Below are 24,925 nucleotides of genomic sequence, written 5' to 3'. Positions count from 1 at the left end.
TGTATAAATAACGACACATTGGATGCTCATTTCCACTTTGGGGATCCGCCATTTCAGCTACGCTTCAAAATGAAAACCTTCGCCGCCACAGTCCTGGTTGCTGCCGCCTGCTTCTTGGTTTTTTCAGTAAGAATATTGTTGTCTTCATTTTTTCCACACAGCCACTACATTATTTAAAATTTGACTGAAGGATAAATGTAATTTCTTTCTTTTGCTGTCTTATAACGAATTCAGGATGCTCAGTCATCTGTTGAGCCAGCAGTGACCAGGCCTGCCGCGAATTTAACTGCTGCTACAAACTTCTGCAAAATCCCTTCATGCGGGCCATATCAACCTCAGCACGTTTACTGCCTTTATCCGGTAAGTATCATCCACTTCAATAACTTTTTTTCTGAATTTAGGAATAAGATAAAAGATGTAATCAAGATAGTGTGTTACAAAGAAAGGACTGAAGCTAATTCTTTTCCTCGTCATTTGGTAGAGTCCAACTTGGGGAAAGGCTTGCAAACCGGCCTACCCGACCAAATCCATCGTGACCGATGCCGACATCAAGACTATTTTGAAAGTGCACAACGATTACCGACGTAAAGTTGCGCAGGGCCTCGAGACCCAAGGAAGTCCAGGTCCTCAACCCCCTGCGTCCAACATGAGAGAGTTGGTATGTCCGCTTGCCAACAATTAATCCTTGCTCCGATTCATCAAGTTAAATTGTAAGACATCTCAGAATGATTTTGAAATTTTTAGAAATGGGATCAGGAACTCGCTGCCATGGCTGTAACCCTCACCCGACAGTGTATCGGTGACCATGACGGTTGCAGAAACGTTCGTAAGTACAATTTCATTTATATTACAAAACCGTGTAATCACAATCTATATTGCATTATCCCCCGATAGCTAAATATCAGGTGGGTCAGAATATTTTCATGGACGGGTCCAGCGTCGACACCCTTGGCACTTCAAACTGGAACAAAGCAGTAGCCGATTGGTACAAAGAAGTTAAAAACATGAAAAAAACTTATGTCACGAGCTGGCCGTAAGTAATTTAAATTTTTTAAATAAGGTTAACTCGCATTCAATTATTTATTCCTTTGATTTTTGTTATATTTATTTTTTATTTTTTCTGGATAGTGGAAATGTAAAACCCCCAATTGGACACTACACGCAAGTAGTATGGGCGGAAACTTATCTTGTGGGTTGTGCAACGACTTACTTCCAATCTACGGCCGTAAGAAATTTGGCTGAAATTTAACTTATTTTTTTATTTTGACGATTTTTTTTATCTTTTTAGATTTTTGGGCCAAAGTTTCCCTATATTAGGTTCTACGTTTGCAACTACGCGATAGCTGCACAGCAGCGGTAGAATACTTACCTTAACATACTTTAGTGGGCCAGGATTACTTACAAGACGAAACTACTTACGAGCTTAACATACTTAAATAGTTTTTTATACTTACATTTTGTAAGTAACGAGTAAGCATGTAAGTATGTGCCTCCAACATACTTACTTGAATAAAAGAAAAGCCTTCTGTGGGAATCGAACACGGGTCTCTCGCATCACAGTCAGATGCTGATCCGCTGTGCCATTCTTGATATGTTTTAACTAATTAAATAACCGATATAAATCAACGGGGGGGTTTAGGACTTAGAGATTTATATGTCCAAACATTATATTCAATTTTCTCTCCTAAAGCGGCGAGCATGTGCCCTTATTCATTTTTTTCACAAAAATGATTTACAGGAAAGCTGCTTTAAACTCGGTACTACCAGTTCCTTCAGTAGATAAAAATAGGGCAGCAAATTTTTCCTACGATTAATGAAAAAAAGGAGTTATATTCCTTAAACAAGTAGTTTACATGTATTCTAGAGTTCTACCTGAACGATGGCCATATTTCTTGAATAATGCTCATGGATGGACTGAGACACAAAGAGCAGGGCCTCGTAGGTCAGGAAATATCTTTGTCGCAACATAAGATAGCAAGCCAGCTTCCCATTCAAATTCACTAAACGCAGCACCATGAGTGAAAAGGAGGGATTCAATTTCACGATGAGCAGCAGGAACCAAATTTTGCTGGTCAAAATGTTGGGGTTGTTGTTCGTGATCAAAATCATGCCTATCTTCAGCTGATGATTGTTCAAGACCAGCCCTGACGCCATCAGTTGTGTTACTACTAGCAACAACCACATCTTCAATGGACGTGGGATCACTAGCCTCGTCGACTAACAAGTTGAATCCAGTAGTCGATATATATAGGCTAAGCTCAATCAAATTTCAAAAGTGAGCAAAAGTACAAGTACAAAGTACAAGTATCTTATTAGCTGTTTAAGTATGTATACGACGAAAATAAGTATGAAAAATAGGTATAAGTATGTTCGTCCAATATACTTACAAATTTACAATACTTACAAATAGTTGAACATACTTACAACTCCCTAAACTACTTGATATTTAAAAAAGATAGTGCTTGCAAGTATGAAAATGAGTTGTAAGTACGTTAAAAAATATTTCAAGTAGGAAATTTTCCAAATTAAGTATGAAAAAAGCCCTACTTGACAAATTCAGTACTTTTAACCTACTAACATACTGGAAATTAAGTATGTTACCGCTGCTTTGTGCCAATTTGCCCGGCGCTGCTGTTTATAATGCTTGGCTGACACACTCTGGCTGACACAAGGCATTTCGTCCCATTTATCTGGCCTTCATTTCAAGAAACTCTTTGGTAACAATGAATACCGAGCGAGCTCAGCGATTGTTAATTATCATTACACGCAAGTGATATGGGTGGAAACTTATCTCATCGGTTGCGCAGTAGCCTACTTTCAATCTACTGCCGTAAGGAATTTCAATTACGTTTGCTGAATTTTGAGCTAAGATTTTGTTTGTTTGTTTTTTCCAGACTTTTGGAACATCGTATCCCTACAATAGGTTCTACGTTTGCAACTACGGCCCAACTGGCAATTGGATTAGCCTTCCGGTTTATCTGCAAGGAACTGCCGGATCCGCCTGCCCGCCAGGTACTGTTAACACCAACGGCTTGTGCGCTTGAACGCAGTTCGTAACTTTAAGATTTGTATCGCAGTCAGTATCTTGACGATCTGTGCTGGCAATTATCTTTTCCATATTTTGCCAATCTAAGAAATCCAATTTAATCAGTCGGCATTTTTGTGCGAGCCACGTGTCTCAAACGAACAGTGAGCAGATTCCGTTTGCATACACACATACCAGTACCTTTTTACCACAAGTGTGGTTTAGGTTGTTGAGGACATCAAACATGGTGGTTAGAAATAAAATCTATGGCGAATTCGTCAGTTTCCGGCACTTAGTTGTACGACCCGACGAAACACATTTGGCAAACACAAGTGCAGGTTTTATTTTTCTCTTTCTTTTCAGTCGTATTTTCATGTTGAATCGTTCAGAACGAGGACAAGTATGTGTAGTTCATAATGGAAAATTGGTTTTTGGTCAACCAATAAATATTTCGAGCCCTTTTCGTTGACGCACCTCAGGTAGACCATGTATCTGGATACCTTGCGTTCATCAGTTGACACCGTTTAAGTTTTTGTGCCAATACACGACAGCTTTCGCGGTCACTTTGGGTCCGATTCCGTACAGCAGGTGCACCGGCAGCTTTGTTTGAAAAGTGCAGGCTCGCTAAAAATACCTTGGATCTAAGGGACATGGAATCTGTATAAATACCGACACGGTTCAGAGTTGATTCACAATTTGAAATCCACAACTTCAGCAGTAACACTTATTACAAGAATACAAGATGAAAACTTTGGCTGCCTCAGTCCTGATTGCCGCCGCCTGCTTCTCGATTTTTGCTGTAAGAATTTTCTTGTCTTCTTTTTTTTCCTACCCATTAAAGTTATTTGATAGTTTGTCTCTAGTTGATTATTTCTTTTTTGATGTGATGAAATTCAGGAAGCCCAGACAACTGATTACTGCACCATCAGTACACCCGTATGGAAATGAGTCAATGAAAATCACTGCAGATCAACGAAAATCATAAACAAATCAATAGACAGTCTGAAATGTCATAGAATGTCAGTAAGAATGTCACGCAAATATCACTGGCGATGATTTTCTATGATAAATCAATTTACAAAGTCAGTAACAAATCGTTGGAAAATCAAAGATATTTCAAAAATTAGAACAGAGTCCAAAAAACTCATTGGTTTATCATTAGATCCAGAAAATGAAGTATTTTGCAGTGATTAAACTTAACTTAGTCATTGAACTAATCAATGAACATAACGTAAAAATCCATGGAATATTTTCTTTTGAAAAATTACTGATTTTCTACTGATATTTACATTTTCAGTAATTTTCAGTAAACCTTTGAATATCTTATCTTTTTATTGCCATACTTCATTGACACCTATAAATCAATAATAAGCATCTATTTATCACTAAGAAATCATTCCAATGATTAATAAATGATTGTTCAATGAGTCCCAAACGGTAATTTTGATTTAATAATGATTTTTATACAGCTTGTTATTGATTTTTATAATTACTTCTCAGTTCATATCACTGAGCTTTCCTCAGATTTCAGTGATATTTCAGGGATTACCACTGAGAATTATCACTGAGAATGATTTTTTATCCAATGATTGATTGAATACTGCTCAGTTTAAATCACTAAGTTTTAAACATAAATTGTAATGATATTTCAGTGGCTAGCAGCCTAGCACAGTTGACAAATATCACGACAGGGATTTCCAGAATCATTTGATTTTCACTGATTATCAATGTAAATCATTGGTTATCCCGATTAATATTTTCCTGATAGTTCATTGACTTTATTGCCGATTATTACTAAATAGTGAACATAGTGAATGAAATACCATTACAAATTATTTCTCAAATATCAATAAATTATCACTGAAAGGCCTTTGGAATGCTTTTCACGTTCTTCTTATGAAGAATCATTGACTTATATTATTTTGTTGCGTCGAAATCAATGATATTAAGGGTGAATTTCCATATGTAAGAAACATACGGCGATGTCAACATGGTTATTATAAAATCGAATGTGCAACCATAGGCCAATGGTTATCGCACGCTCCTATGGATCGAAAGGTACCGTGTTCAATCCCAGATCGGGGCTTATATAAATGAATCAATGAATTTAACTCTGAGTATGATTTCAGTTGGTATCTTCTTCATATGATGATGGTAAGACGGGTGGTAGTCTTGGTTTAACGCGAAAGCGACTCCTAGGCGAACAGCGCAATCATCGTAAATATGAAGGAAGATACCATAATTTTTAGACCTACTTTAAACGATAATATCCTAAATGACAATATAATGATGTTTCTAGTGATAAATGAATGATTTTTTCGGGCTCGGTTATAATTTCCGCTAATTGATTTTGCAATGACAAATATTTCGTTACTGGACTCTATCCTATTTCTAGCATTTTTCTTAGATGTTATTTTATTATTTTGTGAAAGATTTTTTAATTATTATAAATAACAAACAAAAAACCAACACGTTTTTCTTTTTCTTCGAAAAAAAATTGTTTATCACAACGCCTGATATAGATACGTATGATATATAGATACTTGAACTGACTACATTTATCGAATGTCCACCGTCATAGGTAGTTGGTTACAGAGTCTGGCTATCAATCAAAGTAGCGATGGTTCAAGTCCCGATACGGAAAATTTCAACCCGTGCTACAATTATTTCTAACAGATAATAGGTAAATACATTAAATGAAAAAAGGGAACAAGGGTAAGGAAAACCGACAACAGGAGTTCAAAACTGGTAGAGAAAGAAAACTATTATAGGAAAATAGCTTTTGAATTTTATAAAAAAAAGTCATTGGATACAAGCATTGAAAAATCAATCAATAAAAAAGCATTGAAAACTTCACATTAAATCAGTCAAAAGTAAGTGAATATATGATTTGGAAATTAATGAAAAACCATTCATTTCTCAGTGATAAATTTATGCTTAGTCAGTAATAATCATGTCCGAATTTTGATGGCGATAATCATTGGATAATTAATCAAGCTAATATCCTTGAATTATCAGTGATTAATCAAAGGGGCGTTTTCATACGGGCATGCTCGGTGGGGGATAACACGCTCTGCAAATATTCGGTAAACAGTTGAAGCTTAAATAATTCTAAAATTTGTGCAGTTAAGGCGTTAAAGAATGACCTAAAAGTGACACAATTTCTCTATTCTCCAGACCACTACTTGGGGATCGGCTTGCCAACCGGCCTACCCAACTAGTTCGATCGTGACCGATGCCGACATCGTGACCATTTTGAAAGTTCACAACGATTACCGACGTAAAGTTGCGCAGGGCCTCGAGACCCAAGGAAGTCCAGGGCCTCAACCCCCTGCGTCCAACATGAGAGAGTTGGTATGTCCACCTGCCAACAGTTGATCCTTGTTTGGATTCATCAATTTAGAATTGTCTAAAAAAGAATCCGAATGTTTTTACTTGTTTTAGAAATGGGACCAAGAGCTCTCCGACATGGCAGCAGCTCACGCCCAACAGTGTGTGTTTAAGCATGACACTTGCAGAAATGTTCGTAAGTAGAATCTAAATTTTTTAAATAATTCTTATGTGTATTGTTGAGTTATGACTCATGTCTTATGAAAATAATCTTCATGATTCCACGTGATAGCTCGTTTTCGAGTGGGTCAGAATTTGTTCATTTTCAAGTCTCAATCCGACACCGCTGGCAACTCAGACTGGAATGGAGCCATAACCGCTTGGTACAACGAAGTTCAATACATGAACACCACTTATGTCCAATCCCTCCCGTAGGTGACTTTGAATTAAAACAAAAAATGGTAGTTAATTCATCTGCTGTCAATTCTGTTTCATTTTATCTTTCTGCAAAGATCAAGCCCACCAAATGTAATTGGACACTACACGCAAGCAGTATGGGCAGATACTTCCCTTGTTGGCTGTGCAGTTGCTTACTTCCAAACTACGACGAGCGTAAGACATTTTTTTGAATTTGCCCTATTTTAAATTTCATTGCTAAGACGATTGCTTCTTTGATTATTTAGATTTCGTTTCCCTATAATAGAATGTACGTTTGCAATTACGGTCCAACTGGCAATTATCGCGGCTCTGCTGTTTATAAGCAAGGAACATCCGGTTCCGCCTGCCCCGCAGGCACTGTGAACAGCAACGGCTTGTGTAACTTGGACACAAGCAATCGTTGTGGTGATTTGGGCTCAATTTGTTTTTGAGCTTAATAATCTGTCGTGGACATTATTCCCCCTGATTTATTGGCGCCTATAAAATCCTAGTGCAGTAGTTTCATAATACATTTAATCAATCAGCAACTTTTGCTTGTAAAAAAAAAATTTTAGAATATCTCCAACTCTCAAACGGGCAGTATAACTAGATTCCGTTGGCATAAAAACACCCGTATGGTAAAGGCCGTTGTCGTCGCCAAACATTTGGTTAGAAACAGCTTTTCGTCAGTTTCTGTCTTGGTTATTCGCCGTGACTCAAGGCATGTGGCAAGCATGCCAGTGCAGGTGTGTCCTGCTTATTTTCAAAAACATATTTTCAGAGCGAATCCGTCGAAACAACGACACGTATGTGCGAGCTCTACGGAACATCTGAAGCCCTTCTCGTGGACATATGCCCGAACTTAGACCGGCATGTGGAGATCCATATGCATTCAAATGACACCGCCTTAATTTGTGTTTTTCAAAATCATTCTACTGTTATTTGGAATAGCTCCTGTGAGCACTTGCGTCAATTCAACATGGCAGCTGCCTTGCTTTGCCGGAGAAGCATAGGTAACATGGCCATTTGCCATGTGTATAAATAACGACGCATTCAGTGTTCAGTTTCACTTTGGGGATCCGCCGTTTCAGCAACACTCCAACATGAGAACCTTCGCCGCCATAGTCCTGATTGCTGCCGCCTGCTTTTTGGTTTTTGCAGTAAGAATATTGTTGTCTTTATTACATTATTTTAAAGTTTGACTGAAGGATATGTAAATGTAATTTCTTTTACTATCTTATAATAAATTCAGGATGCTCAGACATCTGTTACTAGGAAGCCAACCCTACCAACCAAACCAACCCTACCAACCAAACCAACCCCACCAACCAAACCCCCACCACCAACCACTACCACCACCCAACCAAAACTACCAACCAGATCAAGACCACCAACCACTTCCCCCAAACCAACCACTACCACCACCAGACCAAAAATACCAACCACTCCCCCCAAACCAACCACTACCACCACCAAACCAAAACTACCACCAACCTCTACCACCAAACGAACCACTACCACCAAACGAACCACTACCACCAAGCCAACCACTACTACAAACTACTGCAGCATCCGTACATGCAAAAAGCCGTCTGAAAACACCCTCTGCCTTTATTCGGTAAGTATCACCCACTTCAATAACTTTGTCTCGATTCGTTTTTTAAGTACAAGATAAAAGATGCAGTCAAGATAGTGTGTTACAAAGAAAGCCCTGAAGCTTTTTCCTCGTCATTTGGGTAGAATACCACTTGGGGAAAGCGTTGCCAACCGGGCTATCCGAAAGAATCGATCGTGACCAATGCCGACATCAAGACCATTTTGAAAGTGCACAACGAGTACCGACGTAAAGTTGCGCAGGGCCTCGAGACCCAAGGAAGTCCAGGGCCTCAACCCCCTGCAAAATACATGAAAGAGTTGGTACGTCCACTTGCCAACGATTGACCCTTGCTCCGATTCATCAAGTTGGAATTCTAAAAAATCTCGAAATGATTTGTAATTTTTAGAACTGGGATCAGGAACTTGCTGTCATGGCTGCAGCCCACGCCCAACAGTGTGTATACGAACACGACACTTGCAGAGACGTTCGTAAGTTGAATCTCAATTGTCATGACGAATTCTTGTAATTATTACTCATTCTGTATGCAACTTGTGCCCGACAGCGCGTTTTCAAGTGGGTCAGAATATTTACATTAGCTCGTCTTCCGACAACACCCTTGGCACTTCAGACTGGGATGCGGCAATAACCGAGTGGTACAATGAAGTTCAATACATGAACGCCACTTATGTCACAAGCTTTCCGTAAGCGATTCTAATTTTTTAATAAAGTGAACTCACATATTCAATGATTTATTCCGTTGTTTTTTTGTTTTGTTTTTATTTATGTGTAGTGCAAGCCCACCAAACGTAATTGGACACTACACGCAAGTAGTATGGGCTGACACTTATCTTGTGGGTTGTGCAGTTGCTTACTTCCAATCTACGGCCGTAAGAAATTTGGCTAAAATTGAATTTTCCGTTTTAATTTTATGCTGAGATTTTGTTTTATTTGTTTAGGTTTCTGGACCAGAATTTCCCTATCATAGATTCTACGTTTGCAACTACGGCCCAACTGGCAACTGGATCGGTTCTCCTGTTTATATTCACTTCTGGCCATGATATACCGGTATAGACGAGGAACAGCTGGTTCCGCTTGCCCTACAGGAACCGCCAACAACGATGGCTTGTGTGCTAGAGAAAGCGATATACCCAGCAAGCGTTCCATCACTGAACCATTTTTCCCTTTTAACCATTTTCTCAACTTCAATTGATACACTATTCAAAACATAACATTTGCTTGCTAGTTTTAAACTACAGGCAAAATATGCAGTTATTTCATGTTAACCTTTTTATTAACCAGCACATAAAATCTGGAACCTACTAATACATCTAATCAGCAAGCATTTATTCATTTGCCGATTTGCATTACATTAGAAATTTGTGCGCGCGAACTAAACTGACTGAATCTACTATTATGCATTGATTAATTATGCAAAAGCTTTAAATCTCTTTATTCGCAACTGAATTTCTGTCTGACTAGCCGATTCTTCTCTCTGAAGTCGCCTTCTTTCGTCATCTGCTGCCATTGCCAGCAAGTTTTTACCCCTTATTTTTACCTTTGGCGTCAGTGCACCACAACCTTATTGAAATATTAATCTTAAAATTAAATCAAATGGAAATTCGGAATGGTAGGCTAATCTTGTAACAATGCCATAAAGCGTTGAGATGTGATACAAATTTCAATTTCAAGTCAACGACGCGTGCTTTATTTCCCGCCAAGGCTGGAATGATGCTTGGCTGACGCAAGACATTTCGTCCTATTTATCCGGACTCTCCAACTTCCCGTACTTTCGTTGCTTTCATTAAGTGTTTAATAAACAGCTCTCACTTGCGGTCATCTTGCGCAAGATTCCCTTGTGCACAGAAGGAGAGGACGACATGGATCTCAGCCATGTTTAAGTAAGTTTAGCCTTACCGTTAATTATAAATTGTATTTAAAATGTCATTTTTATAGTTTATAGTTTGTTTCTTTGTTATTTAAAAGAAAAAGTTAGTTTGAATCTGTTTTGACTTACAACAGATGGAAGTCATTATGATACTGGAACGTTTGGCTACTCTGGCCACCGCCACCCTTTTGGCACGAAAATCTACACGACTCAAATGAGCAGCGAGGAGAATCCATTGGCTTAAACACACAAGTAGTATTGTAAAGGCCGTTGTCCCCACAAAAACATTTGGTAAGCAGCAGTTTATCGAAGCCGGATTTGTCAGTTTCTGGCACTTCGCTGTACGAGGTGACTAAATGCATGTGGCAAACACAAGTGCAGGTTTTTACCCTATCTCCTGCATTTATTTAAAACAAAAATAAATTTTCAAAGTGAATCCTCCAGAACAACGACAGTTATGCGTGGGCCGACTAGAACATGTGGCAATTGTGGCATCCGTTGCAATCCGCTGCAATCCGTTGAACACGAAAATCCATATGCATTCAAATGACCCGGTTCTAATTTTTTTTTTCAAATTCATTAACCGTTAATTTGAATAGTTCGTGTCAACACCTTTTGCTAGCGTCATTTCTATAAGGCATTTGCATTCTTTTTCCAAAAAAAGGGAAGTATCAACGTGAACGTTTTTTGAAAACACCGTGGATGGGTTGTGTATAAATACCGACACATTCGGTGTTCATTTCCATAAATTGGGGATCCGGATCCGCCGTTTCAGCGAGGCTTCAAAATGAGAACCATGGCCGCCACAGTCCTGATTGCTGCCGCCTGCTTCTTGGTTTTTTCAGTAAGAATATTGTTGTTTTTATTTGTCTTTTACAGTTACATGATTTGGTAGTTTGTCTTTGAGTAAATGTAATTTCTGTTACTGACATGATCAAACGACTTTACTTAAGGCAACAACTTCTGTGGAAGCTGCAACATTTTACTAAGAAGCCAACTACTGGGAAGCCAACTACTGGGAAGCCAACTGATGCAACTACCTTAGATCCAGCAACTAATTTGGAGCCAACTGATGCTACCACCTTGGATCCAGCAACAGTAACAACCCCAAATCCGGAGACGACTACTCTTGAACCCGCCAGCGAGTTTACAGTGATACCAACTAGCCTGCATCCAACATGAGAGAATTGGTACGTCCACTTGCCAAAAATTCATCCTTGCTCCGATGCAACAAGTTGGAATTCTAAAAAATCTCGGAATGATTATGTAATTTTTAGAAATGGGATCAGGAACTCGCTGTCATGGCTGCAGCCCACGCCCAACAGTGTCTATTTGAGCACGCAGAAATGTTCGTAAGTACAATTTTAGTTAATCTGACTATAACATGCAATTATTACTTGTCGACACATTTTCTCCCGATAGCTCGTTTCAGGGTGGGTCAGAATGTTTACATTGCCGGGTCTTCCGGCGACATTCTCGGCACTTCAAACTGGAATGCAGCAGTAACCGCTTGGTACAATGAAGTTCAATACATGAGTACCGCTGCTGTTACGAGCTTACCGTAAGTGATTCTAAATTGAATAAGGGCAATTATGTGCGATATAATATTCTCTTTTGGGTTGTTTTTCTTTCCTTTCCCTGGACAGAGCAACTTCACCGAATGTTAAATTTATCATTACACCCAAGGAAACTTATCTCATCGGTTGTGCAGTGGCCTACTTTCAATCTACTGCCGTAAGGAATTTTAATTACGTTTTCTGAATTTTGAGCTAAGATTTTGTTTGTTTGTTTTATCCAGACTTTTGGAACAGCGTATCCCTACAATAGGTTCTACGTTTGCAACTACGGCCCAACTGGCAATTGGATCAGCCTTCCGGTTTATCTGCAAGGAACTGCCGGATCCGCCTGCCCCGCAGGTACTGTAAACAACAACGGCTTGTGCGCTTGAACGCAGTTCGTGTGACTTTGCCCTAAGATTTGTAACGCAGTCAGTATCTTGATGATCTGTCTTGGCAATTATTTTTTCCCCAATTTTGCCGATCTATGAAATCCACACTGTTAAGAAATGGTCTCGTATTTGGGTACACGATATTAACGAAAAATGTTACTGGGTCTCTAAAATCGGTAGGTTCTCCGTTTCGGTAGTTATAACCTTCGATTTTCAATAGCACGTCTCGACCAAAAATGTACATTCTCAATTTTTGTTTCCTACTTTTTCCCTTCCTTTTGTCTAGTTAAAAAAACAGCCTAAAATATATCAAAAAGGTACAGTCATTTACAACATATAGAAATGGCACAGCGGATCAGCATCCGACTGTGATGCCGGAGACCCGAGTTCTATTCCTACAGAATTCTAATCTTTTATTTGAGAATGGACGATTATTACTCACGATTTGCGAGACGGAAAACACGTCTCGATTTTCGTAGATTATAATATACGTTTCCAGGTGCCCGGTTTCCGAGGACTGTACGTCTCGAAAAATGTGAGGTATTATTAACAGTGCAAGTGTAGTAGTTTGACAATACATTTAATCAGTCAGCAGCAACTTTTGCTTATAACAAAAAATTAAAAATAAAATGAAACATGTATGTGCAAGCCACGCTTCTCAAACGGACAGTTAGAAGATTCCGTTGGTATACACACACAATTAGTATGGTGGTAAAGGTTGTTGATGACATAAAACATGCTGTGGTTAGAAAAAAGCTCTTCTATGACGGATTCGACAGTTTCCGGCACTTCGTTAAAGTACGACCTGACTAAACTCATTTAGCAAACACAAGTGCAGGTTTATTTGACTGTTTCTTTTCAGTCGTATTTTCACAGTGGACATATCTTGAGGTAGACAAGGTATTTTAATATTTTGCGTTCATCAGTTGACACCGGTTTAGTTTCTGTGCACAGCAATACACAATCACTCTGGGTCCAATTCCGTACAGCAGGTGTATGCCCAGCTTTGTTTGAAAAGTGCAGGCAAGGATGTTCTTTACAAATATTTTTTATCTGTATAAATACCGACACGGTTCGGAGTTGATCCCCCACTTCAGCATCAGCAACGCTTACAAGATGAGATCTTTGGCTACCTTAGTCCTGATTGCCACCACCTGCTTCTCGATTTTTGCTGTAAGAATTGTCTTGCCTTCTCTTTTCCTACACATTGAAGTTATCTGATAGTTTGTATATAATTAATTGATTCTTTGTCTGACGTGATGAAATTCAGGAAGCCCAGACAACTGATGACTGCACCACCAGCACATGCTCCGTGCCAACGGAACACACGCTCTGTAAATATTCGGTAAACAGTTGAAGCTTAGCCTAAATAATTTTAGAATCTATGCAATTCAGGTGATCAAGACAAACGAACACAATTTTTCATTTTCCTAGAACACCAGTTGGGGAGCGCGGCTTGCCAACCGGGCTATCCGAAAGAATCGATCCGTGACCGATGCCGACATCGTGACCATATTGGGAGTCGCACAACGACTACCGACGTAAAGTTGCGCAGGGCCTTATGAGACTCAAGTTAGAATTGTAAAAAAAAAAAATCTCAGAATGATTTGATTTGTTTTATAGAAATGGGACCAAAAGCTCTACGAGATGGCGCAGCCCACGCCCACCAGTGTGTGTACTACAAACATGACACCAGAGATAAGGAGATGGGACACTGCCGTGTTAAAGCGGCCATGACAGTTTCCGCGACACCATCTAGCGTCTAATGCCCGCCCTTCATCATTAGCAGACGAATTCCCAGCAATCCCCCCTCAAAGGCACTGTAGGCTTGGCGGCTTGTTTGAATTTTGGGAAAGGAAGCTAGAGCAGGACGACACTCATAAGGGTATGATGCTCGTATATTGCCCCTCGCCTAACATGACATGGCATCGCATCAAATATTAGTGAGAGTTTATCTTCTTTTAATAAAATATAGATATTATTGTAAGATAATAATAATCAAGAAGATTAGCCTATGTGTTAAGTAACTTTGGTGAACTCAATGACAATGTTCTAACTCCCTTTTTCATCAAGAATAAGATTTCAAGTGACTCAAAAAAAGGGAACGGTCCAATTAAATTTCTTATTCCAGTCTCTTTACATGAAGTCAGGCTGTGGAGTAGGATTTTAGTTGGACCGTTCCCTAATAATATTTCAACACATCTTTATATTCTTGATGAAATAGACCTTGATAGTGTAATTGGGAACGGTCCAACTTTAACCATTTTACATCAAGAATATGTTTGAAATAACCCAATAGAAGGGAACGGTCCAAATAAATTTCTTATTCACAGTACTTGTAATAAAGTCATGGACTGCATAAATGTATAAAAGGGAACGGTCCAAATAAATTTCTTATTCACAGTACTTGTAATATAGTCATGGACTGTGAATGAAGAATTTAGTTGGACCGTTCCCTTCTTTTGAGTCACTTTCAATCTGATTGATGAAAAAGATTTTGAGTTGGACCGTTCCCATTTATCAACAAAACAGACATCTTGATTCTTGTTACCTTACAATAAAATCAACATCTAAGAATTAGCCCAGCAAACGCTCGCAAATATTTGTTATGGTGACATGCCATAATTTTTTCATGCTAGAGGGGATTGGCAACGTACTATACAGGCAAATTTCGCTATATCCTACGAGTCCTCCACTGGGTTTCCCTTGAAAGTTGAAACTTCAAATCAACCGGGGCCAGAATTACTGGGAATTCGGCTACTAATGATGAAGGGAGGGCATTAGCCGCTAGATGGCGCGCCGAAAAGTGTCATGGCGGCATTCCCTACTATGTGTCCCATCTCCTTATCTCTGCATGACACTTGCAAAGACGTTCGTAAGTAGGATTAATATTTTTGAAATTAAATGATTACCGCTAACGGCTTATAAAAACTAATACCCCGCGATAGCGCGTTTTCAAGTGGGTCAGAATTTGTACATTGGCGAGTCTTCCGGCGACAACCTTGGCACTTCAGACTGGATTGCGGCAATAAGCTCTTGGTACAATGAAGTTCAATACATGAACGTCACTTATGTCCAATCCTTCCCGTGAGTGATTTTGCTGAATTCGAAAAAAAATAGGTTAACTCACATGCAATCTGATTGAATCTTTATTTCGGCACAGATCAAGCCCACCAAAAGTAATTGGACACTTCACGCGGATACTTCTCTTGTTGGCTGTGCAGTTGCTTACTTTCAATCTACGGCCGTAAGAAATTCGACTGAAATTGCAATTTTTGGGGATTTCACTGATAAGATAATTTCTTTATTCAGGTTTTTGGGCCATCTTATCCCTATAATGGGTTCTCTCGTTTGCAACTACGGCCCGACTGGTAATTGGATCAACCTTCCGGTTTATCTGCAAGGCCGGATCCGCTTGCCCCGTAGGTACTTTAAAAAGCAACGGCTTGTCTGTTTGAACACTGATTTTTCGGCGCCTATAAGATCCTGGAGAGTAGTTTTATAATTCAATTATTAATCATTATAAGTCATAAGCATCTTTGATAAGTAAAAAAAATATCTGATAATATGCACGTTTCCAACGGGCAGTATAACTAGATCCGTTGGCATAAAACGACACACAAGTATGGTAAAGGCCGTTACAAAGTCGCCACAAAACATTTGACTATTTAGCATAAACTTTCTGTCAGTTTCTGTCAGTTTCTGTCTTAGTCATACGCCGTGACTCATGGCATGTGGCAAGCACAAGTGCAGGTTTATCCTGCTTTTTTTTCAAAAACATATTTTCATATTGAATCCCCCAGAACAACACCTCGTACGTGTGGGCTCTATAATATGTGGCATTCATATATCAGGCGAACAAATAAAAATCCATGTCAAAATGGAACTGGGCATTTTAAGCCCTTATCACGAACATATATGGCAATTGAAATGTCTCGGCAGAAACGCTTGATCCACATCCGCGATCTCAGTTACTCGATGATAGAATGTACACTTGATGATTCCGGGAACATGATTAACGGTCGCAAACTTGATCGACGATTTCTGCTGGGCATTGACACTCGTTTAGGTATCAGATAAAAGATGTAATCGTGAAAGTGTGTTACAAAGAAAGGACTGAAGCTAATTCTTTTCCTCGTCATTTGGTAGAGTCCAACTTGGGGAAAGGCTTGCAAACCGGCCTACCCGACCAAATCCATCGTGACCGATGCCGACATCAACACCATTTTAACAGCTCACAACGATTACCGACGTAAAGTTGCGCAAGGTCTTGAGACCCAAGGAAGTCCAGGTCCTCAACCTCCTGCATCCAACATGAGAGAGTTGGTACGTCCGCATGCCAACAATTAATCCTTTCTCCGATTTATCAAGTCAGAATTGTAATAAAATCTCAGAATGATTTGGTAATTTTTAGAAATGGGATCAGGAACTCGCTGCCATGGCTGTAACCCTCACCCGACAGTGTATCGGTGACCATGACGGTTGCAGAAACGTTCGTAAGTACAATTTCATTTATATTACAAAAACATGTAATCACAATCTATACTGCATTATCCCCCGATAGCTAAATATCAGGTGGGTCAGAATATTTACACTGCCGCGTCCAGCATCGACAACATTGGCACTTCAAACTGGAATAAAGCAGTAGCCGATTGGTACAAAGAAGTAAAAAACATAAAAAAAACTTATGTCACGAGCTATCCGTAAGTAATTAAATTTTTTAAATAAGGTTAACTCGCATTTCAATTATTTATTCCTTTGATTTTTGTTATATTTATTTTTTATTTTTTCTGGATAGTGGAAATCTAAAACCCCTCAATGGAAATTGGACATTACACGCAAGTAGTATGGGCGGAAACTTATCTTGTGGGTTGTGCACCGACTTACTTCCAATCTACGGCCGTAAGAAATTTGGCTGAAATTTAACTTATTTTTTTATTTTGACGATTTTTTTTATCTGTTTAGATTTTTGGGCCAAAGTTTCCCTATATTAGGTTGTACGTTTGCAACTACGCGATAGCTGCCAATTTGCCCGGCGCTGCTGTTTATAAGCAAGGAAAAGCCGGCTCCGCTTGCCCCAAAGAAACCAAAAATAACAATGGCTTGTGCGCTTGAAAAAGTGACATACCCAAACGTTTTATCACTGATCTATTTTTCCCCCCTTTAACTATTTTATCAACTTTAATTGATGCAGTTTATTCAAAATCTAACATTTGCTTGCTAGTGTTCTATAATGGACTGTAGGCCTTATATGCAGTTATTTCATGTTAACCTTTTTATTAACCAGCACATAAAATCTGGAACATACTAATACATCTATCAGCATTTAGCATTAGCATTACATTAGAAATATATGCACGCGAACTTAACTGACTGAATGCATGATTATGCATTGATTATTAATGCAAAACTTTAAAATATGAATCTTAAGATAAAATCAAATAATCACTTTGAAAATTGGTATGGTTATCTTGTAATAATGTGATGCGATGAGAAATGATAAAAATGTCGATTTCAGTTCAGTTCTACACGTGCTCTATTTCCTGCTAGGCTGGAATGATGCTTGGCTGACACAAGGCATTTCGTCCCATTTATCTGGCCTTCATTTCAAGAAACTCTTTGGTAACAATGAATACCGAGAGAGCTCAGCGATTGTTAATTATCATTACACGCAAGTGATATGAGTGGAAACTTATCTCATCGGTTGTGCAGTGGCCTACTTCCAATCTACTGCCGTAAGGAATTTCAATTACGTTTTCTGAATTTTGAGCTAAAATTTTGTTTCTTTGTTTTTTCTGTTCAGACTTTTGGAACAGCGTATCCCTATAATAGGTTCTACGTTTGCAACTACGGCCCAACTGGCAATTGGATCAACCTTCCGGTTTATCTGCAAGGAACTGCCGGATCCGCCTGCCCGCCAGGTACTGTTAACACCAACGGCTTGTGCGCTTGAACGCAGTTCGTAACTTTAAGATTGGTATCGCAGTCAGTATCTTGACGATCAGTGCTGGCAATTATCTTTTCCATATTTTGCCAATCTAAGAAATCCAATTTAATCAGTCAGCAGCAAGACTTTAAAGTCTTGCTAAAAATAAATAATAATCAATATTTTTGTACAAGCCACGCTTCTCAAAAAAGCAGTGAGCACTGAGCAGATTCGTTGAATACACACACATCAGTGACCCTATACCACAAGTGTGGTAAAGGTTGTTGAGCACATCAAACATGGTGGTTAGAAATAAAAGCTATGGCGAATTCGTCAGTTTCCGGCACTTGGTTGTACGACCCGACGAAACACATTTGGCAAACACAAGTGCAGGTTTTATTTTTCTCTTTCTTTTCAGTCGTATTTTCATGTTGAATAGTTCAGAACGAGGACAAGTATGTGTAGTTCGTAATGGAGCATTGGTTTTTGGTCAACCAATAGATATTTCGAGCCCTTTTCGTTGACGTACCTCAGGTAGACCATGTATTTGGATACCTCCGCGTTCATCAGGTGACACCGTTTAAGTTTTTGTGCCAATACACGACAGCTTTCGCGGTCACTTTGGGTCCGATTCCGTACAGCAGGTGAATCCGCAGCTTTGTTTGAAAAGTGCAGGCTCGCTAAAAATACCTTGGATCTAAGGGACATGGAATCTGTATAAATACCGACACGGTTCGGAGCGGTTCGGAGTTGATTCACAAAGTGAAATCCACAACTTCAGCAGCAACGCTTACAAGATGAAAACTTTGGCTGCCTCATTCCTGATTGCCGCCGCCTGCTTCTCGATTTTTCCTGTAAGAATTTTCTTGTCTTCTTTTATTCCTACCCATTAAAGTTATTTGATAGTTTGTCTCTAGTTGATTATTTCTTTTTCTGATGTGATGAAATTCAGGAAGCTCAGACAACTGATTACTGCACCATCAGTACATGTGGGTGGGGTGGGAGATCGATGGGTGATAACACCCTCTGCAAATATTCAGTAGGCTAAACAGTTGAAGCTTAAATAATTTTAAAATTTGTGCAATTAAGGTGTTAAACAATGACCTAAAAGTGACACAATTTCTCTACTTCCCAGACCACTACTTGGGGATCGGCTTGCCAACCGGCCTACCCAACTAGTTCAATCGTGACCGATGCCGACATCGTGACCATTTTGAGTGTGCACAACGACTACCGACGTAAAGTTGCGCAGGGCCTCGAGACCCAAGGAAGTCCAGGTCCTCAACCCCCTGCGTCCAACATGAGAGAATTGGTACGCCCACTTGCCTCTATGTCCACCGCAGCAATTGATACTGGCTCCGATTCATCAAGTTAGAATTGTAAGAAAAAAACTCTGAATGATTTTATTTGTCTTAGAAATGGGACCAAGAGCTCTCCGACATGGCTGCAGCCCTCGCCCGACAGTGTGTGTTCGAACACGACACTTGCAGAGACGTTCGTAAGTAGAATCTCAATTAAAAAAAAAAAATTTTGAGTTATGACTCGTGCCTTATGAAAACATTCTTCGTGATTCCCTGTGATAGCTCGTTTTCAAGTGGGTCAGAATCTGTACATTGGCGTGTCTCAATCCGACAACCTTGGCACTTCCAACTGGAATGCAGCCATAACCTCTTGGTACAACGAGGTTAAAGACATGAACACCACTTATGTCCAATCCAACCCGTAAGTGACTTTGAATTTTTTGTTTCAAGGTAATTCATATGTAATAATGCATGTTTAATTTGTTTTTTCTTTCGGCATAGATCAAACCCACCAAAAGTAATTGGACACTACACGCAAGCAGTATGGGCGGATACTTCCCTTGTTGGCTGTGCAGTTGCTTATTTCCAATCTACGGCCGTAAGGAATTTGTCTGAAATTGAATTTTTCGTTTTAATTTTATGCTGAGAATTTGTTTATTTGTTTAGGTTTTTGGACCAGAATTTCCCTATAATAGAATGTACGTTTGCAACTACGGCCCAACTGGAAATTGGATCGATTCTCCCGTTTATTCTGAAGGGACAGCCGGTTCCGCCTGCCCCGCAGGAACAGCAAACAACGGTGGATTGTGTGCTTGAGAAAGCGATATACACAAGCGTTCCATCACTGAACCATTTTCCCCTTTAACCATTTTCTCAACTTCAATTGATACACTATTCAAAAATCAAAACATAACAATTGCTTGCTAGTTTTAAACTACAGGCAAAATATGCAGTTATTTCATGTTAACCTTTTTATTAACCAGCACATAAAATCTGGAACCTACTAATACATCTAATCAGCAATAAGCATTCATTCATTTGCCGATTTGCATTACATTAGAAATATGTGCGCGCGAACTAAACTGACTAAATCTACTATTATGCATTGATTAATTATGCAAAAGCTTTAAATCTCTTTATTCGCAACTGAATTTCTGTCTGACTCCGCCGATTCTTCTCTATAAAGTCGCCTTCTTTCGTCATCTGCTGCCATTGCCAGCAAGTTTTTACCCCTCTTTTTTACCTTTGGCGTCAGTGCACCACAACCTTAAAATATGAATCTTAAAATTAAATCAAATGGAAATTCGGAATGGTAGGCTAATCTTGTAACAATGCTACGCGTTGAGATGTGATAAAAATTTCAATTTCAAGTCAACGACGCGTTCTTTATTTCCCGCCAAGGCTGGAATGATGCTTGGCTGACGCGAAGGCATTTCGTCCTATTTATCCGGACTCTCCAATTTCCCGTACTTTCGTTACTTTCATTAAGTGTTTAATAAACAGCTCTCACTTGCGGTCATCTTGCGCAAGATTCCCTTGTGCACAGAAGGAGATAGAGGTCGACATGGATTTCAGCCATGTTTAAGTAAGTTGAGCCTTACCGTTAATTTGTAATTGTATTTGAAATGTCATTTTTATAGTTTATAGTTTGTTTCTTTGTTATTTAAAAGAAAAAGTTATTTTGACTCTGTTTTGACTTACAACAGATGGAAGTCATTATGATACTGGAACGTTTGGCTACTCTGGCCACCGTCACCCTTTTGGCACGAAAATCTACACGACTCAAATGAGCAGCGAGGAGAATCCATTGGCATAAACACACAAGTAGTATGGTAAAGGCCGTTGTCCCCACAAAAACATTTGGTAGGCAACAGCTTATCGAAGCCGGATTGTACGAGGCGACTAAATGCATGTGGCGTCAACTGATGCAACTACCTTAGATCCGGAAACTGTAACAACCCTTAATCCGGAGACGACAACTCTTACTCCATCTCCTGCTACCGACTACTGCAACATTGATACATGCTCCGTGCCACCAATAACACGCTCTGCAAATATTCGGTATTAGACATCTACTTCAATAAGTTTGTCTCAATTTATTTGTTAAAGTAAAGATAAAACATGCAATCGAGATACGTATAGTGTGTTATAAACAAGAAAAGACTGAAACTAATACTTTTCCTCGTCATTTTGTATTAGAATACCATATGGGAAGAGGCTTGTCAGCCGGCCTATCCACATCAAACGATCGTTGCCAATGCCGACATCGTGGCCATTTTGAAAGTGCATAACGATTACCGACGTAAAATTGCGCAGGGTCTTGAAACTCAAGGAAATCCAGGTCCTCAACCTCCCGCATCCAACATGAGAGAGTTGGTATGTCCACTTGCCAACAATTGACTCTTGCTCCGATTCATCAAGTTAAATTGTAACACATCTCAGAATAATTTTGTTATTTAGAAATTGGATATCAGGAACTTGCTGTCATGGCTGTAACCATCGCCCGACAGTGTGTGTACTACAAACACGACACATGCAGAGACGTTCGTAAGTAGAATTAAGACCATTTAAACGACGAAAACATGTAACTTTTGTTCATATCCTGCATTAACCCCTGGGTAGCTCGTTTCAATGTGGGTCAGAATATTCACAGTGGTTGCGCGTCTTCCGCCGACACCCTTAATAGCACTTCTAATTGGAATGCGGCAGTAACCGATTGGTACAGTGAAGTTAAAGACATTGACGCAACTTATGCCGCGAGCTTTCCGTAAGTGATTTTGAATTTAATAACTAAAGGTGTTACTAAATAGTGTTGAATAATTTATCTATATTTTTTCTTTGCTGGATAGTGCAAGCCCAGGAGCCCACCAAAAGGTATTGAACACTACACACAAGTAGTATGGGCGGACACTTATCTTGTGGGTTGAGCAGTGGCTTACTTCCAATCTACGGCCGTAAGAAATTTCATCGCTTTTTTGTTTTTTTGAATTATAGACTATTAAGCCTTTTTGTTTATTTGTTTAGACCTTTAGACCAGAATTTCCCTATAATAGGTTCTACGTTTATAATTATGGACATACTGGCAATTGGCTCGGTTCTCCTGTTTATTCCCAAGGGAGAGCTGCTTTCCGTCAGTTTCTGTCTTTGTTATACGCCGTGACTAAGGGCATGTGGCAAGCACAAGTGCAGGATTTTCCTGCTTATTTTCAAAACATATTTTCAGACTAAATCCTTCAGAATAACGACACGTATGTGTGTGCCAACTATAACATGTGGCAACTAGAACTATCCGTTGAATACGAAAAGGTTGGATTCGATGTCAAAACTAGATATCTGAACCCCTTTCTCGTGGATCCATATGCTTTCAAATGACACCGCCTTAATTCGGTTTGTCAAAATCAGCTACCGTTAATTTGAATACCTTATATGCTTGCGTGTTTCTATTGACAGCTGTTTATTTTTATTTTTATTTTTTTTTATTGCTGAAAAAGTATAGCCAACGTGAACGTTCTTTGGAAACGCTAGTGCAATCTATTGCGAGGGTGATGTGTATAAATAACGACACATTCGAAGTTGATTTTCCACTTTGGGCATCCGCCGTTTCAGCGACGCTTCAAAATGAGAACCTTTACCGCTACAGTCCTGGTTGCTGCCGCTTGCTTCTTGGTTTTTTCAGTAAGAATATTGTTCTCTTTATTTTTCCCACACAGCTAGCTACATTATTTGATAATTTTCTGGAATAAATACAATTTCTTTTTCCGACGTGATATATGGCACCTCTTAAGGCAACTACAGTGAAAGCAGGTTGTGCTGGGAAGCCGAATATTAATCCGACTACTGTGAAGCCGATTACTATGAAACCATCTACTATGAAGCCAACTGATGCAACTACCTTGGATCCATCAACTGTAACAACGCGTAATCCGGAGACGACAACTTTTAAACCCGCTAGCGTGTCTACACTGATGCCAACCAGCACGACAACTCTTGCTCGTACTCCTGCTACTGATTACTGCAATATTAATACATGCACCGTGCCGACCAGTAACACGCTCTGCGTTTATTCGGTATGTATCATCCTCTTCAATAATTAAATTTCTAAATTTATTTGTTGAAGTACATATTTGAACAAACGTGCACCACAAGATAGTGTCTAACAAAGAGAGGACTTTGTCTTTTTTATAGAACACTAGTTGGGGACCGGCTTGCCAACCGGCCTATCCAGCAAAATCGAATGTCAGCGCTGCAGATGTCGTCACCATTTTGGGAGCGCACAACGATTACCGACGTAAAGTTGCGAAGGGACTTGAGACCCAAGGAAGTCCAGGTCCTCAACCCCCTGCGTCCAACATGAGAGAGTTGGTATGTCCACTTGCCACAGTTGATTCTTGCTCTGAGTCATCAAATTATAATTTTCAGAAATCTCGGAATGATTTTGTAATTTTTAGAAATGGGATCATGAACTCGCTGTCATGGCTGCAGCCCACGCCCAACAGTGTGTGTACGATCACGACAGTTGCAGAAACGTTCGTATGTAAATTTCCATTAAAACGATGAAAATTAGCAACTATTATACATACTGCATTGTCTTTTCGATAGCTCGTTTTCAAGTGGGTCAGAATATTTACATTGGCGCGTCTTCCGCCGACACCCTTGGCACTTCAGACTGGAATGCAGCAGTAACCGAGTGGTACAATGAAGTAAAAGACATGGGACCAACTTTTGTCACAAGCTTTCCGTAATAAGTGATTTTTAAATTTAATATCTAATAAGTGTTACTAAATAGTGTTGAATAATTTATCTATATTTTTGTCTGGATAGTCAAAGTCCACCCAACGTTATTGGACACTACACGCAAGTAGTATGGGCTGACACTTATCTTGTGGGTTGTGCAGTTGCATACTACCAATCTACGGCCGTAAGAAATTTCATTGCATTTTTGTTTAAATTTTTGGCTAAGACTTTTTTTTATTTGTTTAGGTTTTTTGGACCAGGATTTCCCTATAACAGGTTCTACGTTTGCAACTATGGACCAACTGGCAATTGGCTCGGCTCTCCGGTTTATAAGCAAGGGACGGCCGGTTCCGCCTGCCCCACGGGAACCGCAAACAACGATGGCTTGTGTGCTTGAGAAAGTGATGTACCCAAGTGTTTTATTAATGGACCATTTTCCCCCTTTAAATCATTTTTTCAACTTCAACTGATGCACAATTCAAGCAAAACATTTGTTCGCTAGTTTTCGATGAACTGTATGCCTAATATGTAGCTATTTGAAAACTTTGCTGAACTTAGCTTTTGAAGTTTTTAAATATTATTATTAACCAGCATATAAAATCTGGGACCTACTAATACATATAATCTGCAAGCATTCATTCATTTGCATTACATTGGAAATATGCGCGCGAACTAAACTGACTGAATCTACTAATGCATTGATTAATTGAATACGACTTTGAAATTTGACTCTTAGAGAAAATTGATTCAAATTATTGGTAA

The 24,925-nt window shown here is 39.4% G+C and overlaps 2 protein-coding genes and 3 long non-coding RNA genes across 14 annotated transcripts in view; 4 read left to right on the top strand and 1 right to left on the bottom strand.

Moving 5' to 3' along the window:
- Positions 1-24,797, top strand: part of LOC124336941 (ancylostoma secreted protein-like) — a 37,407-nt gene extending 12,610 nt beyond the window's left edge. The window contains exons 8-13 of one of the 9 annotated variants that reach the window (XM_046790879.1): positions 6,203-6,379; positions 8,776-8,857; positions 8,932-9,070; positions 9,160-9,256; positions 15,515-15,543; positions 24,440-24,797. In XM_046790879.1, the coding sequence (XP_046646835.1) occupies positions 6,203-6,379; positions 8,776-8,857; positions 8,932-9,070; positions 9,160-9,256; positions 15,515-15,543; positions 24,440-24,560 (645 nt within the window). In that variant the 3' untranslated portion in view covers positions 24,561-24,797. Of the gene's footprint in view, positions 1-6,202; positions 6,380-8,512; positions 8,690-8,775; positions 8,858-8,931; positions 9,071-9,159; positions 9,257-12,052; positions 12,308-15,514; positions 15,544-18,005; positions 18,161-19,711; positions 19,851-19,930; positions 20,028-20,095; positions 20,454-24,439 lie in introns of those variants that run through there. The other 8 variants (XM_046790886.1, XM_046790885.1, XM_046790880.1 and 5 more) reach the window with 8 other exon arrangements.
- On the top strand, positions 55-7,320 carry LOC124337088 (venom allergen 5-like). 2 transcript variants are annotated; one of them, XM_046791132.1, is made up of 7 exons: positions 55-126; positions 235-360; positions 482-658; positions 6,470-6,551; positions 6,648-6,786; positions 6,868-6,967; positions 7,039-7,320. In XM_046791132.1, exons 1-7 carry the CDS (start codon positions 70-72, stop codon positions 7,222-7,224), a joined length of 867 nt encoding a protein of 288 aa, XP_046647088.1. In that variant the 5' UTR covers positions 55-69; the 3' UTR covers positions 7,225-7,320. The 2 variants fall into 2 exon arrangements, with proteins under 2 accessions (XP_046647088.1, XP_046647087.1); XM_046791131.1 differs by lacking the exon at positions 6,470-6,551 and adding an exon at positions 745-826.
- On the bottom strand, positions 1,654-2,062 carry LOC124337437. The gene is made up of 2 exons (XR_006917365.1): positions 1,873-2,062; positions 1,654-1,804 (listed from the first exon to the last, which is right to left on the bottom strand). It is a non-coding gene; the product is annotated as an uncharacterized LOC124337437 (long non-coding RNA).
- LOC124337433 lies at positions 7,810-8,111 on the top strand. The gene is made up of 2 exons (XR_006917361.1): positions 7,810-7,932; positions 8,025-8,111. It is a non-coding gene; the product is annotated as an uncharacterized LOC124337433 (long non-coding RNA).
- LOC124337421 lies at positions 22,085-22,908 on the top strand. The gene is made up of 3 exons (XR_006917348.1): positions 22,085-22,196; positions 22,279-22,383; positions 22,454-22,908. It is a non-coding gene; the product is annotated as an uncharacterized LOC124337421 (long non-coding RNA).
- Positions 24,798-24,925: the final 128 nt, after the last annotated feature.

The sequence above is a fragment of the Daphnia pulicaria genome, chromosome 4, assembly GCF_021234035.1.
Source record: "Daphnia pulicaria isolate SC F1-1A chromosome 4, SC_F0-13Bv2, whole genome shotgun sequence".
Lineage (NCBI taxonomy): Eukaryota > Metazoa > Arthropoda > Branchiopoda > Diplostraca > Daphniidae > Daphnia > Daphnia pulicaria.
This window is presented reverse-complemented; position numbering and strand designations above follow the sequence as displayed.